This window comes from Canis aureus, chromosome 6 (genome assembly GCF_053574225.1).
Source record: "Canis aureus isolate CA01 chromosome 6, VMU_Caureus_v.1.0, whole genome shotgun sequence".
Lineage (NCBI taxonomy): Eukaryota > Metazoa > Chordata > Mammalia > Carnivora > Canidae > Canis > Canis aureus.
This window is the reverse complement of record NC_135616.1, coordinates 36,536,010-36,554,781: the sequence shown is the minus strand read 5'-3', so window position 1 is coordinate 36,554,781 and position 18,772 is coordinate 36,536,010. Positions and strand designations below refer to the sequence as shown.

Below are 18,772 nucleotides of genomic sequence, written 5' to 3'. Positions count from 1 at the left end.
TTCCCCATTGGACATTTTATATTGCATCTCATAAAGTTACAGTCAATGTTTTTGTGTATAAAATATTTCTTAAGGACGAATTACTAGAGGTGGAATTTCTGGGTCAAGGATACAAACACTTGTAGATCTTGATTCATATCACTTTTCCAAATGATTTTACTGATGTGTACTCCAGCTGTATGATATGAGAAGAAGTCTTTAACCATATTCTCCAAGAATATGCACAGTCATCTTGTTGCTGGCATCTGCACTAAGTCCCTCTCCCCTTCTAACCCCCCCAGTGAGCTGGGCTGATTTGGAAATAATTGGCAAAGATTTTCCTGGGCTGAGTTTCAACAACATCTGTCTGACATATTCCAGATAATACCTGCCTAAGGATATCCAAATAATTTTTCACATAGTTTTACTTGCCCTGTGAAATAGCCCATTGTCAGATTATATTTTCCATTTTTAGTTAGAAAATCTTGACACTTTTTTTTAAAAAACCATTTGTACCTAGGGCCAGCCCTTAGTAGCCAGCTTTCTTTTTTCCTCTTTCTGTAGGCTCCATTTTGGGCTTTCTGAGCTCCCCAAAGCAAGTAGGATCTCCTGAGCCAAAGGCAGTCCAACCCAAACTGGAAAAGTGGTAAGGCTGACCAGCAAAAGCAGCGCCAAGCTTTGCTTTTTTCACATTGTATTCTTTTGTGTTTCCAGTGGCATCTTGGTGTTCTAAAAGGCAGCCCTGTGGCAAAAAAAAAAAAAACAAAAAACTGAAAATGAGGTTGTTATCTCAGATGTTCAAGTTGTATTATTTTCTTGATTGGCATGCCACATAATTTCCTAGACTGCTTTTATTTCAGAATGGCTTTTAAAGCTTCTTCACTCTGTGTTCTCAAAGCTTATCTCTTTTAAGTAATATTTATTAAAACTATTGGAATATTCAGTATGTCTTATCAATGTGTGTGTAGGATAGAGTAGAATACAAGATGTGGTCCCAGGCTTTCAAGGACTCCTGATCAGCTTTTCAAAAACCAAGAGTTCTTACCTACCAACAGGACATTATGCTAAGAATTTTACCAAAATGTTTCATTCCTTACAATAGCCTTTAAAGGAGAGTGGTATGGTTCTCATTTTAAAGATGAAGGAACAGATTGTAGGTAAGTTTTTCCGTGGACTTGGGAATCTGAAACAGACCTTATCTCAAAAGCTCTCTGACTAAACGGAAATGGCCTTAACCGGGTAGGCTATTTGGGCATCTAGACATAGATTGTAAAAACTGATTTTAGGTGATGGCCATGGGAATAAGGAAGGAGTGGACCCTGGAGCCGTTTCAAAGGAAGACTCATGCTTCAGTGGCATGAACAGATTACAGGAGTGAGGGCTGAGTCCACTTCTCAAGCCCAGGTAAACAGGATGATAGTGCTGTTTGGAGACCAGGGGCATTAGTCATTTAGGGGAGGCAGTGAGGAGTTTGATGGGAAGCAGGAGGTTTCTGAAGCCCATGTCTGTTACTCTGCAGTCTGAAGATGTGCAGCCTGCCTTCGTTGTCTTTCACCGGTCTCCATTCTGTAGATCTCGTCATTCCCAGGTGCCTATCCACTCTCTTTGCTAAGCCATGCTCGCCGTGTCTCCACCTTTTCTCTGGATTTTTCTCTTCACTGCCTTGTCACCTGAAGTCTGGCACCCCCTGCACCTCTCACCAGTGTGGGCTGTGTTCACATTCCACATAACTTAAGTGGACGGGTAGCTGCCCGTCCTCTATTGCAGTTTGTAAGTGATTTCTCCCAAGGCCTCCGACTAAAGTCTGCCCCATTTGCAGGCTGTACTGCTGCTTCTGCTCTTGCTAAGTCACCTGAACACATCCTTGGATTTGCTGAAGGACTTCACTTCCTGACTCGGTGTTTCTTGCCATCTCTAACTTTGTAGAGTTAGAGATTCTTGGTCTCCAACACTTTGATGGTTAATCCATCCAACAATCTAGCTTGTGAGATTTTTGGTTACCTCCAATACTTGTTCGCACCAAAATGCCCAGCCACTATTTCACCCTTTGTGTTTTCTCTGTACTTCTTGTTCATCTTAGACTGCTCCATTATTACAGCCTTGAATGTATCCCCAGATCCCTCCTTCAGGGTTTCCCATCTATCCTTTGATTTGGTATCGCATGCTGCTTTTGCCCATTCTTGTCCATTATTACAAATGCACTCCTCAAACCATGCCTGTCTCCGCAGAAGACTTTGCTTCCTAATGCACTCAGAAAATCCAGTTTGTCAGCATTATTTCTCTCCACATGTGCTCATCTTCATTCTCCTTCATTCCAGTCTCCGAGGATGAGGTGGGCCCAGAGGCCAAGACAGCCACATGGGCTTTTGACTTGTCTCCTGTCCTCTTCAGGACCTTTCTCCATCACACTCCCTCATTCCTGCATGTCTTTCACCTCTCCTGCTGCTTTTGGCTTACAGAAGTCTCAGCAAATATTAGATCCTGCTACATGCCAGGCATCATATCAGGCATTCAGAACACGAAATAGATAAATACCTACCTTCACCGAAGTTGTACTTCAGTAGAATAAAGATGAGTGAGATAGGGAGATGACAGTGCAGTGGTAAAAGGCAAAATAGAGGGTGCTAGGGTAGCACATAGATGAGGCAGTTGATTCCATGGAAGTGTCCTATGAGTAGGACCATGGGAGTTGATTAGTTGTCAAGAGAACTGAAAATGTTCAGAATAGCTGGACTTTGGTTAAGGAATGTGAAGTATGTAAGAAATGACAAAGGGCCTTATATGGCAATGAGAAGGGCCTGAGGGGTTCTCATGATCATTAACAGTTAATGAGCAGCATTGGTTAACTTTGGTATGATTGTCTCCATTTTACAAATGTGAAACATCATGAGAGGGTGAGTGACTTGCCTGTGGTCATGCAGCTTGTAAGTGGGTAGACAGGCTTCAAATCCAGCTTTCCACCACCTAAGGCCAACCATGATCATTCTATCTAAAAAGTAGGTATTTCCTAACTATCCTTATCACTGTTTATATTTCTATATGGCACTTACCATAACCTGTGTTTATTTTATGTGTTGCTTGCTGTGTATTGTCTGTTTCTCTTACTAGATTGTAAGCTCCATGAGGGCAGGTGTGATCTCATTTCATGTGCATCCCGGAGCCTAACAAGGTGTGTGGTGCATAGTAGGTGCTCAATAAATATTTGTAAATGAAGAAATGGTGGGTGTATTTGACTTGTGCTGACAGGGGAAATAATTCAATACCTGAGCAGCAGGCATTCACCTAGAGGAACACAAGAGGAAATAGATGCTTGGGGCTGATGGTAGAGGTGACGTGCTTGAGATTTGGGAGGAACTCTGTGCATTCCAGAATCTTAACAGAGGCAAGCACTGGGAATGGGGAATTTGTAGGACAGTACACACTGAGGATAATAATGTGTAAGTAGGTATTGTGTTAAACCTGAAAGTCTATCTGACCCTCCTGCAGACCCAGCCTCCTGTGTGTATATATGACTGGGAAATTCTGCATGTAATTTATATACCCAGGACCAGTTATCTGGGCCAGGTATGCCACAGTTAAACGGTATGGTTGTAGGTATGATTCTGATTTACCAACCTCAGTCTCTCAAGGTGTTTAACAACTTGACCCAAGTAGTCTTTGGAGTCTGTACTTTGAAATGGGAACATTCAGTTAACCCGACATCTCTGGAAGTCCTGCCCATATGCCGTTAGATGAGCAAACAGGCCTGTTCTACAACATATGGGTAGTGTTGGAACCATCAAAATGCGAGAGCTCAACCTTAAAGGTCAATGAATGAGAAAAGAGCTAGAAAAGGAACACCTGTAGTAGGAAGAAAATGAGTAATCTCACAGAGTCCAAAACGATAGACCATTCCAAGAGCAGAGTATTAGGGGAGTTAAAAGCCTCTATAATATAAAAAGTATCCATTAAAAGAACTAAAGAAAAAAGACCTGTTAATTAAACTATGGCCATTGCTTTCAATTGCATTGATTGTAAGATGTAGCTCAGTAAAGCGTGGGGAGGACTGAAAATGCATCCTAGAATTTAAAGAGTCATGATCATCTGTATCTTCCTTCGGTTTTCTCAGCCTGGCCATATCTAGTAGTTTCACCAAGAACAATTTCAATGGAATGATGAGGGTAAGCCTAGGTCGACATGGGATGAGGACTGCAAAGTACAGAAGTGAAGTGTGTCTGTGTAGACCATGCGGCTGACTGATAAAGGATGAGGCTGTATTAATAGAAATGTGTATGGTGGAGGAAATTTTTTTTTAAGATAAGAGAACTTTGAGTCTCATGTTTAAATGCTGATTGGATAGTGGGATACAGTCCGAAAGGGAGAGGTGAATGTGGGTAGTGCAGTAGCAGCTGGCCAAGATTATTGGTAACCACTAGGTCACTGAGCAAGAGGAGAAAGTTGGGATCTGTGTGAGAGGCAGATGAAAGTTGGATGTGGGTGCAGTTGTGTCAGCTGGGCAGCAGCATTTAAAGATTTCATCTAATGGTTTAACTTTTAGGTCTTTGAGAACCAAGTGGAATGGCCTCATTCCCAGATGTGAGAAGGAGATGCGGGTGGAGGTACACAATCAACGGGGATAGAAAGAAGTGTTAGCAAGGCTGTGGAGAAAAGGGAACTTTTTGTGTGCTGCTTGTGGGAATGTAAAGTGGTGTAGTCACTATGGAAAACAGTAAGGAGGTTCCTCGGAAAATTAAAACGAGACCATGTGATCCAGCTCCATTTCTGGGTATTTACCTGAAGAAAATGAAAACATGAATTCGAAAAGATATATGCATCCCTCTGTTTGTAGTGTTATTTGCAATAGCCAAGACATGGAAACAACCCAAGTGACCTCCTACGGATGAATAGACTTGATAGATGAATGGATTAGGATTATGTATACACAACGGGATACTGTGCAGCCATACAGCGTTAGATCTTGCTATTTGTAACACCTGGATGGACCTAGAAGGATGGCATGCTACATGAAATAAGTCAGAGAAAGTCAAATGCCATATGATTTCACTTATATGTGGAATCTAAAAAAAACCCAAAGAGTGGAAACAGACTTGAAATAACAAGCTGATGGTTGCCAGGGATTAGGAGGTGCAGGTATGGACCAAATAGGTGAAGAGGATTAAGAGGTACAAACTTCCAGTTATGTTAGGGATAAAAAATACAGCATAGGGAATATAGTCCAACATACCGCAACACTTTTGTGTGGTAACAAATGGCAGCTATACCCAATGAGCATCGTTTAATGTATGTAATTGTGGAATCACTGTTGTACACCAGAAACTAATATCGTATATCAATTATACTTTAGTTAAAAATTTAAAAAGAGGGTCGCCTGGTGGCTCAGTGATTAAGCGTCTAGAGCCTTTGGCTCAGGGTGTGATCCTGGGGTCCTGGGATCGAGTCCCACGTCGGACTTCCCACAGGGAGCCTGCTTCTCCCTCTGCCTGTGTCTCTGCATCTCTCTCTGCCTGTGTCTGCATCTCTCTCGGTGTCTCTCATGAATCAATACATAAAAGTCTTTTTAAAAAGACAACGGAGATAGTTCAAAATAGTCTCAGAATGAGAGAATGAGCTAGAAAAGAACAGCATTGAGCTGGACAGTGTAGACTTAACAGTGGCATCCATTTCTCTGTGGGACTCAGCAGTGCTCATCAGTAAAGTCTACTTGAACTCGAGGTTGGGTCTTTGTAATGTTGGTGCAACAGAAGGATGACAGGAATCACATTTCAAGGCTGCTGGCAAGTCGTTCAAGCAGTGAAAGCTCAGCCACCATCACACTCCTGAAAATATTCTTGCCGATGTCCAAATGTGCACATAAATGTCAAGTTCCATGGACTTGGCTTTTCCACATCTGCATTCGACACACTCTATTCCATGCCTTGGTTTTGTGACACCACCATTCTTTATTCTGACTTCTTAAGGAACTCCCCCTCTCTTCCCAGGAAATTTATAAACATAGGTGTAACTTTGCTTGGTTGGCTGCCTTTCCAGCCACTTGACCCACGTCGCTTGTTATACTCCATGACTGCTAGAACGTAAGTTCACCAAGGCTCAGATCATTGTTTCTTTGGTTAACCACACTATCGCAAGTGTCTGGAACACTTTTAATTTTAACCTATGCCGTTATATTTGAAGTGAGTTTTTTGTAGACAGCGTATGGTTGGGTTTTTTGTTTTGTTTGTAGAACCTTTATTGAGCTAGAATCCTCAGAGAGGTTTAGTTTGTGAGGGCTGCCATAAAACTGGTCAGGTGTCAGTGGGTTTGGATCCTTCTAAGGGCCCTAAGGAGGATCTGTTCCAGGCTTCTCTCTGACTTGTAGATGGGCATCTTTACCCTGTGTCACCTCACATTGTCTTGCCCCCACCCCCACCCCATGCCTGTCTCTGTCCAAATTGCCCCTTTTAATAAGCTCACTGTTTATACTGGATTAGGGCCCACCTTACTGACCTCATTTTAACCTGATTGCTTCTAAAGATTCTGTCTCCAAATAAGGCCACATTTTGGTGTTAGGACTCCAATGTGACTTTTTGTGTGTGGGACATGATTCAGCCTGTAACACACATGCAGTTCACTCATTCAGAGCGTACAGTTCATTGGTTTTTGGTTTATGTAGAGTTGTGTGACCAGAACTTTTTTAGAACATTATCCTCACCCCCAGAAGTAACTGTACCTGTTAGAGTCATCTGCCCCTGGGGTGAAGGAAGAAGTCTAGGTTTTCCTTCCACTTAGCCTTTGCTGATGGGTAGTGATAGAACCCAGAGATTTTCCTGTGCTGTTTGACCAGAGTGATTATTGTTTTAAAAACAAAAACAAAAACAAAAAAACACTAAGATACCAGAATGGTTTGTTTTCTCAATGAAAAGGCCTTATAACAAGTGCTGGCTGATAGAAATCTCAAAGGAAAGCTGCAAATTTCTGGAACCACTTTTAAGAAACATATAGTTAAAAACGGTGGTCAGTCTCAGGTTGTATGAGATAATTGTGTTAATCTGTTCATATGCTGTTTCATTGTGTTTTTTTTTTTTTTCAAAGTTCTTCAAATTTCAGGGAACCCCATGTTGATTACAGATTCTGAATAGATAGTGGTTGCCTTGGTGTGGCTTTGTCATCCACTTCTCCCTGGCAGCCGTCACAGAACAATATCCAAGGATTTCACAGGTGGAAGAGCAGGAGAAAGCAGTGTGTATAAATCTTTTCTGAATACAGAAGTAATACTCATTGTAAAACAAAACAAAAAAAAACATTAAAAAACCTGAAATTATAATTACTATTATTTTTAAAGATTTTATTTATTCATAGAGACGCAGAGAGAGAGGCAGAGACACAGGCAGAGGGAGAAGCAGGCTCCACGCAGAGAGCCCGATGTGGGACTCGATCCAGGGTCTCCAGGATCACATCATGGGCTGCAGGCGGCACTTAACCGCTGCGCCACCGGGGCTGCCCTGAAATTATAATTAAAGAGCTCTTTTGCTTAGAATTCTATTGTTAGCCTTACATTTGTTTTCTTCCAATGTGCTGCCAATTTGTTGCCATGAAAGCCTCATTAATAGGCATCTCAAGAGATTCTAATTGTCTGAGACTTGATTATTTCTTAGATCATATTCCTGCACCTCTCGGGGGAGAGGAGTCAACAAGTCCTGCGGAAGCTGTGGCTGCCAGATGCGGTGATGTGGAAGGTATCTGGGGGCCTCAGAGAGGTGGTGTCAGTACCACCTGGGAGCCTGACTGGAGGGGTTCACGAGGCAGGGGTTCCCAACCCCTTCAGCAAGACTGCAGCGATTTTTAACACCAAGACCCAAAGTCCAGTTGTAGAAGGGATGCTGAGGTGGGGAGGGAAAGGCAGGGTTCATGGAAGGGGAGGATGGCCAAGAACTGAGAGGCCACAGCGGGAAGGGCCATCCCTGCAGATACTGCGGCCCCCTGGGAACAGCAAAGGTGGTGCTGGATGGATGAATGTTGGCTTCAGGGGGTGTGGGGAGTGGTGATGGGTCCCGAGATGACTCACCCCCACCCCCCCCCAGGAAGGGCCATCTGACCTGATCCCAGGCGCTGTTTTTTGGGGAGGCGATAGGTACAATCATCCAGATGTGGTGATCGGTTGGTCTCCTGGCAGGAGCAGTAAGGAGAGGTGGATCCCCTTGGGAGTATTGCAGGGTTGGTAGGGCCCTTGGGAGAGGAGGGCCAGGGTTCTGTTAGACCAGGATGTTGAAGGGGGATTTCAGAGGATGGGTGAGACTAGAGGGGATTTTGTTAGTGACAGATGGACTTTGAGTGGCGGAAGGGGCACAGTGGGAGGGCTGAGAGGGTTAAGAAGTAATGGGGGATGTTAGATTGCAGAAGGTGTAGAGCCTCATGGGCTGAGAAGCCAGGTGATGTGAGATTCTCTGGCTCCGTGTAAATGACATATTAATAGGGATGAGGACTTGACAGCATTTTTCCTGATAGTGTCTTATGCAGCTTTGTGTGTGTGTGTGTGTGTGTGTGTGTGTATACTTATATATACGCACACTTGTGTATGTGCATGTATGACAGCTGTTACATCAAAGCTGTTTATATAAATATATCAGCTTTATTGAGATACAATCATATACAGTTTACTCATGTATACAGTCCGTTTCTAGTATATTCAGAATTATATAACCATCACTACACTCAATTTTAGAATATTACCCTCACCTCCCCAAGAGAAACTCCACATCCATTAGCAGTCACTCACCCCCATTTTCCCATCCATCACCTGCCCACCGCCCCCCAGCCCTAGGCAAGCCCTGATCTACCTTTTTTCTATATATTTGTCTACTCTAGATATAAAATATGTGGCCTCTTGTGACTGACTGCTTTCAGTTCGTGCCTAGTGTTTTAAAAATTCATTCACGTTGTAGCAGCTACTACTACAGGACTTCATTTTTTTTTTTTTTTTAATGACTGGATAACGTTCTGTTGTATGATGTACCATACTATATTTATCCATCAATTGATCGACATTTGGATTGTTTCCATCTTTGGGGTATTAGGAACAGTGGTACCTAGGATATTTGTATACCGGTATTAACATGGACATAGGTTTTTGTTTCTCTTAGGAATGAACATAGAAGAGGAATTGCTGGGTCATATGGTAACTCCAATTTTAACATTCTGAGTAACCACCAGACTGTTTTCCAAAGTGGCTGCACCATTTTTAAATTCCCCCGACCCTACCCCTTCCCCAATGAAGAAATCAGGGCTCTTGATTTCTTATCTTCACCAACATTTGTTTTTTTTATTATTATTTAGTTTTCACTCATGGCCTTCCTAGTGGGTTTGGTATATTATCTGCGGTTTTGATTTACATTTCTTTAATGATGTTGATCATCTTTTTTGTGTGCCTGTTGGTTATTTGTATATCTTCTTTGGAGAAATGTCTGTCCAGATGCTTAGCCCATTTTTAAAAAAAGGCTGTTTTTTCTAGGGGAACTTTAGGATCATAGGAAGATTAAAAGGAAGGTACATCGGTTTCTCATATAACCCCTGTCATCACACAATGCACAGCCTCCCTCCTTAGGAACATCTTCCACCAAAGTGGGACGTTTGTCACAGATGATGAACCCACACTGAGACATCCCAATCATCCAAAGTCCACAGTTTTACATGAGTTTTTCACTCTTGCGGTTGTCTATCAGACGGGTTTGGAAAAATGTATAATGATATGTGTTCGTTGTAGTATCCTACAGAGTATTTTCACTCCCCTAGAAGTCCTCTGTACTACCCCTACGTATCTCTCTCCTCCAGCCCCATTCCTGGTAACCACTGATCTTTTTTTTCCCCCCACTTCTCTATACGTTGCCTTTTTCAGAACGTTATGTAGTTTTGAATTGTCCAGTATGTACCCTTCTCAGATTGGCTTCTTTCACTTAGTAATATGCGTTGCAGGTTCTTCTACTTCGTGGGAAGAGAATGTTCAGTTTTGTAAGCGACCGCCAAACTGTCTTCCAAAGGGGCTGCTGCATTTTGCATTCCCACCACCGGTGAATTTGAGTTCCCATGTTTCCCTCATCTTTGTCAGTATTTGGCATTGTCAGTGTTTTGGATTTTAGCCATTTTAATAGCTATAGAGCAATATCTCACTGTTTTAATTCCCAATTCCCTAATGATGAGTGACGTTAAGTGTCATTTCAATATGCTGCTTCGCCATTTGTATATCTCTGGTGAGCTGCCAGTTCAGATATTTTGCCCATTTTTTTTTTAAGTGGGTTGTTCATTTTCTTACTATTGAGTTTTAAGAGTTATTTGTTTTGGAAACCAGTCTTTTATCAAATACATGTTTTGCAAATACCTTTTCCGAGTCTCTGGCTTATCTTATTCCCTTTACAGTACAGTGTCTCTTGCAGAGCAGAAGTTTTTAATTTTAATGAAGTCTGGTGTAACAGTTTTTTTCTATCGTGGATTGTGGTTTTTGTGTTGTATCTGAAAAGTCACTGCCCAACCCAGCATCATCTAGATTTTCTCCTATGTTATCTTCTACGAGTTTTAGACCTTGCATTTCACGTTTAGGTCTATGATACATTTTGAGTTAACTTTTGTGAAAGGTATAGGCTTCTGTCTGGATGGTTTTTTTTTCGTGTGGATGTCTTTTCTAGTACCATTTATTGGAAAGATTGTCCTTTCTCCATCCTTTGCTCCTTTGCTGGTTGAGACTGTATTTGTGTGGGTCTTTACACTTTTTATTCTCTTCCATTGATCTATTTGCCTATTCTCTTGCTAGTACCACAGAGTCTTTAATACTGTAGATTGTGATATTAGGTCTTGAAGTCAGATAGTGTCAGACTTTGTTCTTCTTCGGTATTGTGTTCCTTCTGAAGTCGGCTTTGCTTGAAATTAATAGAACTATTCTAGTTTTCTTTGATTAGTGTTAGCGAGGTACAGTTTTCTCTCCATTCCTTTACTTTTTTGTTATCTGTGTCTTTTTGTTTAAAGTGCATTTCTGGTAGACAACATAGTTTGGTCTTGTTTTGATCCACTCTGGCAGCCTCTGTCATTCTGTCATTCATTCATTCATTCATTCATTCATTCATTTATGTACTTATTTAAAAATATTTTATTTGTTTGTTTGTTTATTTGTTTATGAGAGATGCAGAGACACAAGCAGAGGGAGAAGCAGGCTCCATGAAGGGAACCCGATGTGGGACTCGATTCTGGTACTCCAGGATCATGCCCTGAGCCGAAGGCAGGTGTTCAATCACTGAGCCACCCAGGCATCCCTTATCTCTGTCTTTTATTTATTTATTTATTTTTAAAGATTTATTTATTTATTCATGATAGACAGAGAGAGAGGCAGAGACACAGGCAGAGGGAGAAGCAGGCTCCATGCCGGGAGCCCGACACGGGACTCGATCCCGGGACTCCAGGATCGCGCCCTGGGCCAAAGGCAGGCACCAAACCGCTGAGCCACCCAGGGATCCCCATCTCTGTCTTTTAATTGGTGCTTTACACCATTGACATTTAAAGTGATTTTGATATAAATGGGTCAACACGTGCCGTGCTTTTTCCCATTTTCTGTTTGTTGCCCATGTTATTTGGGGTTCCCCCTCCCTTTTTATGTACTTTATATTTCATCTTTTCTTTGCAGTATGTCCATTCTACCTCTGTAAAAAAAAATTTTTTTTAATGGTTGCCCTTGACTTTGCAGTGTACATTTATAGCTAATCCCTGTCATCTGTCAAGTAACATTATACTGCTGCATGGGTAATGTCATTGTCTTATACTAAGTTTTCCCAATTTCTCCCTCTGTCTCTTATTAGACAGCTGTCCTTCAGTGAACATATCCATAGCTATAACCACTGAATACTTTATTGCTTTTATTATTTTTGAACAGACTGCTCAAATGAGAATAAGAAAAATGAAAGATTTTATTTTACCATTGTGTTTTCCTCCTCTAATGCTCTTCCTTTAAGCAGATTCAAGTTCCTGACCTACATAATTTTCCTTCTTCCAGAAGAATTTCTTTTAACATTTCTTGCTACACAAGTCTGGGTTAACAAATTCCCTTTATTTTTGTTTATCTGAGAGAGTCTTATTTGGCCTTCACTTTGGAAAGTTAATTTGGCTGGAGGCATAATTCTAGGTCAGTAGGTCTTTCTTCCTCTCCACTTTAGGTGTTTCAATCTGCTCTCTTTTTGCTTACATGGTCTCCAAAGAGAAGTCCAATGCAATTTTTATCATGGCTCTTCTATAGGTAAGATGTGTTCTTTCTTTGGCCTCTTGCAAGATTTTGTCTCTTTTGATTTTTCTTCAGTTTGAATATAATATGCTTGGTGTAGGTTTTTAAAATATGTATCCTGCTTGGTGTTCTCAGAGATTCTTGAATCTGTGGTTTGGTGTCTTACTAATTTTGGGAAATTTTCTGATTATTGTTTCAAATATTTGGTTCCTTTCTCTTTTTCTTCACCCTCTAGTATTCCTATCAAGGGTATGTTATACACTTATAAGTGTCCCACAGTTCTTGGATATTCTGTTCCCTTATTTTCCTTTCCATTTCCATTTTGGAAGTTTTTATTGACATTTATTCTAGCTCACTGATTTTTTTTTACTCAACCATGTCCAATCTATTGATGAGCCCATTAAAGGCATTTTTGTGACAGTGGTTTTTTTTATTTCTAGCATTTACTTTTGATTCTTTCTTGAGTTTTTATCCTTCTGTGTTGTCTGTTCTTGCATGGTGTCTCTCTTTTTTTTTTTTTTTCATTAGAGTCCTTATTAATTGTAAGTTGTTTTAAATCTCAATCTGATGACTTCAGAATCTCTGCCATATGTGAGTCCGGTTCTGGTGCTTGTTCTATCTCTTCAAACTGTGTTTTTGGTTTTTTAGTATGCCTTATAATTTTTCTGTCAAAAGTCAGACATGGTATACTGGGTAACAGGGGCCCAATATTGGTTTCTGCGAAAGTTTCTGCTTTTGGGCTTCTACTCTGGTTGCTTGTGATTCTCTGTGTCTGCCTGCCCTTCTCTCTCGTTTTGGGGGCAGCAGCTTAAGCTGTCATACTAGTTCTCTGCTGGATCTAGAAGGGTTGTTGATTTTTATTTTTTTTTTAAAGATTTTATTTATTCATTCAAGACACAGAGAGAGAGAGAGAGAGAGAGAGAGAGAGGCAGAGACACAGGCAGTGGGAGAAGCAGGCTCCACGCAGGCAGCCCCACACGGGACTCGATCCCCGGTCTCCAGGATCACGACCTCGACTGAAGGTGGTACTAAACTGCTGAGCCACCCGGGTTGCCCGGTTGTTGATTTTTAGTTTGAGCTTTCTTCCTGTTGCTAGAGTGGGAGTGACAACTTCCAAGCTCCTTTCATATTGCTGGACCTTTCAACTTTTTTTTTTCTTTTTTTTTTTTTTTCCCTTTCAACTTTTTAAGGGGACTCTTGGCTTCCTCCTGCATTCCCACTCCTTGCCCTGTGGCCTGAAACATAGGGCTCATCTGGCTTGTTTCCCCATCTCTCTCAGATTGCTTTCCTTCATTGACATATATCCAGTGTCTTGAGAACTATTTTTTCACACTTTTTTTCATTGTTTCAGGTAGAGGGGTAAATCTGACTATTATTTCTATCTTGGCCTCAAGCAGAAGCAGCAGGTTTTGTTTTCTTTTTTCTTTTTAGGTTTTGTTTTCAATAATAATCTTTAATGCCAATTTTCCTCCCAAACACTATTTCTAGCTTTTTTCCTCAGGCATGTCTGCTACTTTAAGTGAATAAGATGAGAGGTAAAGAAAGTACCACTTTTCCTCCCCAGTACAGCTGTGTCTAAGCCACATTTGGCAGCATTTCTCTTAGTCATGCCAGCTTCCCAGCTGTTCTAAACTTGTTTCTTCACTGGCTGGGACCCCTTCTTGCCCAGGATAGGAAAGCCCATAGCATAGCCTTTTCTCCCTCATGCCCCTACTTCAGCATCAGCCCTTTTCTTTCATGCCATCGGATGGTAGCTTGACTCAAAACATCCCTACTCATGTCTTCAGTTAAAGAAGTAAAGCCCTAGCAGTATGATTAGAGCTTTAAAGGCATTTTTTTTTAAATGTGAGAAGACATGGTAGTAATAGCATTCTAACTTAAACATAATGTAGAGTTGTATTTCCCACATCATTATTTCATCTGAACCTCATAATAACTGTGTTGCAGGTTATACAGGTTGGACTGTGTGCACCTATTACTCATTTTAAAAGAGATAAAAAAGAGCTTTGATGTAAAACATGTGGAATGTGAATCAGTACTGGTTTCTCGGTGATTTTTTTGTAAAATGATTTGGAGAAACTACATATTTTCAGAGCTGATGGGTTGTCTCATTCATAGCAGCTGTGTGTTGGGATACAGAAGCCTAGGTTTTTAACTCTTTTTTTAAAATTTTTTTTAGGTTTTTAATTCTTGAGGGAAATTTCTGTCTCAGCGGGTAATTACACAGTCTGGCTGCATGGCGTGTGATGTGGGGGTAGTCATGCTACATATATGTCTTTTTTTTTAAGATTTTTAAATTTATTATATATATATATATATATATATATATATATATATATAGAGAGAGAGAGAGAGAGAGAGAGAGAGAGAGAGAGAGGGGCAGAGACACAGGAGGAAGGAGAAGCAGGCTCCATGCAGAAGCCCAACGTGGGACTCGATCCCAGGTCTCCAGGATCACGCCCCGGGCTGTAGGCAGCGCTAAACCGCTGCGCCACCAGGGCTGCCCTATATGTCTTTTTTTTTTTTTTTAAGATTTTATTTACTCATTCATGAGAGACACATTGAGAGAAGCATAGGCAGAAGGAGAAGCAGGCTCCATGCAGGAAGCCCGATTCAGGACTCGATCCTAGGACCCCGGGATCACGTCCTGAGGTGAAGGCAGATGCTCAACCACTGAGCCACCCAGGCGTCCCTCTGTCTTTTTCTTACCTGGACTACTGTAATTGTAGGAAACATGTCTTGTTGCTTTCATCCTGGCCTCCCTACAGTTATTTCTCATAGCAACAAATTTATCTTCTTTTTTTAATTTTAATTTTTAATTTTTTTAAATTTTTTTATCTTCTTAAAACACAAATTGAATCATGTAGCTGTTCTGCTTACCACCCTTCAGTAATTGCCTGGCTACTCAGGGTAAAATACAGACGTTTTTACCATGACCTACAAAGTCCCTCCATTAATGATTCTAAATCTTCTACTTGTGACCACAGTAAGAAATATATTTTATGTCTTAAAATACACACTTTGTATATATACATTATTTTATTATTTATTTCTTAAAATTTTTATTTATTTATGAGAGAGAGAAAGAGAGAGAGAGGCAGAGACACAGGCAGAGGGAGAAGCAATGAGGGACTCGATCCCAGGACCCCGGGATCACGACCTGAGCTAAAGGCAGATGCCCAGCTGTCCCTTATTTTATTTTCTTAAGTAGGCTCTACACCCAACATGGAGCCCAACCAGAGGCTTGAAATTATGACCCTGAGATCAAGAGTCAGATGCTCAACCGACTGAGCTGCCCAAGTGCCCCCTACAGATATCTTTTTAAAGAAGTTTCGAGAATCAGTGTTTGTCCTTATGTATCTAAATAAGAAGCATATATGACTTCATTTACATTGAAATACAGCATGACAAATTATCTGGTAATTTCGTTGAGTATATTCATTTCTGGAGGTTCATTTGGGGTCTAATTTTAGTCTCTTCCAAGTTGCTATTTGATTTTTTGAGCATAGGGAATAAAGCTACAATAATTGTCTTACTGTCCTTATTAGCGAATTCTAACATCTGGATTAGTTCTGGTTTGGTTTTGATTGATATTTCTCATTATTGGTCATATTTTCCTGCGTCTTTGTATGCCTGGAAATCTTTGTTTATATGCCAGACATTGTGAATTTTGCCTTGTTAAGTGTTGGATATATTTGTATTCCTATGAATATAGTTGAGCATTGCTCTGAGACACAGCTTTGTTACTTGGAAACATTTGATCCTTCCAGGTCTTGCTTTTATGGTTTGTTCAGTATCTCCAGAACAGTGCGTGCTCTAGAGCTAACTATTCCCCACTACTAGGACAAGATCTTCCTGGTTTTTGTACCCAGTGCCTCTTGAATTATGAGGTTTTACGCTCTGGCTGTTGGGGATAGGTAGTATTCCTGGCCCTGTGTGAGTACGGAGCATCGTTCTCCCTAATTCTTCCAGATAGGTCTTTCTCCAACCTCAGATAATTTCCTCAAGTGCACTTATTGATAACCACCAGGATGAAAAATTCTTAGGGAGTGCCTCTTTGTTTAGCTCCTTGTCTTTGGCACTGGAATCTGTTCTTGCAAATTCTCACTCCCTTGGTCTCTGGGTTCTTGGCTCCATTTCCTTAATTGGGGGGGATCTCCAATTGCGATCTGCCTGGGTTCTCTGTGCTGTAGTTTAGAATCCCACAAGGCAGTAGGGTGCATCCCATTTGTTTCCTTACTCTTGGAGATCGCTGTCCTTTGCTGCCTCATGTCCACTGTCTTAGAAGCAATTGTTTTACATATTTTTTGGATATTTTGATTGTTGCAGGCATAAGGATAAATCCAGTTCCTTCTTCGACAGAAGGGAAGTCACTAAATTTTTTGTAATGTTTGAGATTTCTATCCTGGAAGGTAATAAGTAAGGAGTTTGTGACAGAAAAATGAGATATAACGCCATCTCTGTTTTTATTTCATTCGAACCATTGTCATAAAAACATCCACATTCCTCACAATGCTAGGAAATATAATAGAGTGATAACTTTTTTTTAATAGAGTGATAACTTTTAAGTCTTATTTTCAATTTGAAAAATACTGTATTTTTCTAAAAAAAATGAACTCATCATAATTGAAAAACGATCAGAGTAGTAACATGTTTACCAACAGTGGATTATAGTGCCACAAGTGGATTGTGTTAAATATAAAATCCAAATAATACAGGAATGACCCTGCCTGTGCCCCAAAATCAAATGGAACACCATTCTACAAAAGATGAAATGACCTATTCCTTCCATTTTATCTTCTCATCATATGCCCCTTGCTATTTTTCCTATACTATTTGTTTTGGTTGGCTATAGTGTTTATTGAGGCATGTCTCATTCCTGCAGAGAGTCCATGGGCTCTCTCTCACTTAGGTACTTTCTATTCTAATATCCCTTTCAGGGTAGTGGAAAGAGAGGTGGGCAGGGGGTTGGGGTGACAGGCACTGAGGGGGGCACTTGACGGGATCAGCACTGGGTGATATGCTATATGTTAGCAAATTGAACTCCAATAAAAAATAATTTTAAAAATCTCTTTCAATAAATATTTCTATTTTTAAAAAACTGGTGATTGTGACCCGCTGCATCAACTTCCTGACACATTAAACTGTGTCAACCAGCAGTTTAAAAAGCACTGCTTGGGCACCTGGGTGGCTCAGTGGTTGAGCTTTGGCTCAGGGCATGATCCTGGGGTCCTGGCATCGAGTCCCACATCAGGCTCTCCATAGGGAGCTTGCTTCTCCATCTGCCTGTGTCTCTGCCTCTCCTCATGTGTCTCTCATGAATAAATAAAAATCTTAAAAATAAACACTAGATAGATAGATAGTACTGCCTGACAACACTGGATGTTGTCCAGTTGGCTGGGTGCAGGCAGGTGCCTAGCCAGGCTAGTGACTCCTGCTAAAACTATGCAACTTCCTAACTGGTAGGGGAATAAGTGGGATGTAAAAAAATAATAATTCAAATGATAGAAATGAAGGGTGGAAATAGAAACATCAAAATTGTGGGATAAATGGAAAGCATATATCTCAAAAACTACATAATGTGAATTTGGACTAAATGTCTACTTAGGTGACAAAGATGGTCAGAAATGAGAGACTGCTATTTACAAAAAATTTGAAATACAAGAGCACAGAAATACTGAACTTAGCAGAAGATACACTAGGTAGATTCTAACCCAGAAAATGTTGATACAGCTGTGTTAAATACCAGAATAGCCACAAAATTGTCAGATAAACAGTTTTAAAGTTACATGCACTTAGTAGCAGCCAAAATATATATTGCAGAAAATGTCAGACCTGCAAAGAAAATTTGAAAATCCAGTTGCAGGAAATAGTAACATACCTGTTTTTGTAATGAATAGAACAAGCATATTAAAAAATTAGAAATGTACAGAAATAACATGAACTTAATGCTCTATCAGGCAGAGCACACATTCCTTTTGAGCACAGGTGGGACTTGTCATAAAAACTGACCAAAGACTAGGCCATAAATTGCAAATCACAAAAGGGTGAAATACTGGACGTATGTTCTCTGAGCACAGTGCAATTAAGTTAGAAGTTAGTGCAAAATATCTACGTCTGGAAATTAAGAAATCTAATTGTAAATACCTCTTGAGTTAAGAAGAAATCGTATATTGGACATTAGAAAGTATTTAGAATTGCATGACAAAACACGGTATATCAAAACTTTTGGGAGGCAGCTAGAGTAATACCTAGAGGGAGGTTTGTGGCCTCAGAGATGTAAATGAGAAAAGCTGGGCTGGAAACGGATGAGACAAACATCCATATAAAGTTAGAATAAGACTAGCATCATAAGTTAAAAAAGGGAAAGAATAAGATTAGAAATAGGAAGATACAATGGAGTAATTCATACATTTCCACCCCACCTCTCCACCCTCTTCACCTTGCTGACTTACCCTTCGGATTCTAGTTAAGCCATCCTAGGGCAGTTCTCTAAATGTGCACTCTGAGAATCTCAGAACTGGTACCAAACCAAGACTCTGGTAGGGGGGAGGCATCTGA

General features: G+C 40.7%; 1 protein-coding gene across 3 annotated transcripts in view; it reads left to right on the top strand.

The window, feature by feature from the left end:
• The window catches only part of PIAS2 (protein inhibitor of activated STAT 2), a 147,223-nt gene that overhangs the window by 108,194 nt on the left and 20,257 nt on the right, over positions 1 to 18,772 (top strand). For 2 of the 3 annotated variants that reach the window (XR_013381509.1, XM_077900673.1), the window contains one exon: positions 544 to 3,196. The exons of the other annotated variant lie outside the window; for it this stretch is intronic. Coding sequence is in view for 1 of the 2 variants with exons in the window: in XM_077900673.1 (XP_077756799.1) it covers positions 544 to 564 (21 nt within the window). In the remaining variant the exon portion in view is untranslated. Of the gene's footprint in view, positions 1 to 543; positions 3,197 to 18,772 lie in introns of those variants that run through there. 3 annotated transcript variants of the gene reach the window in all.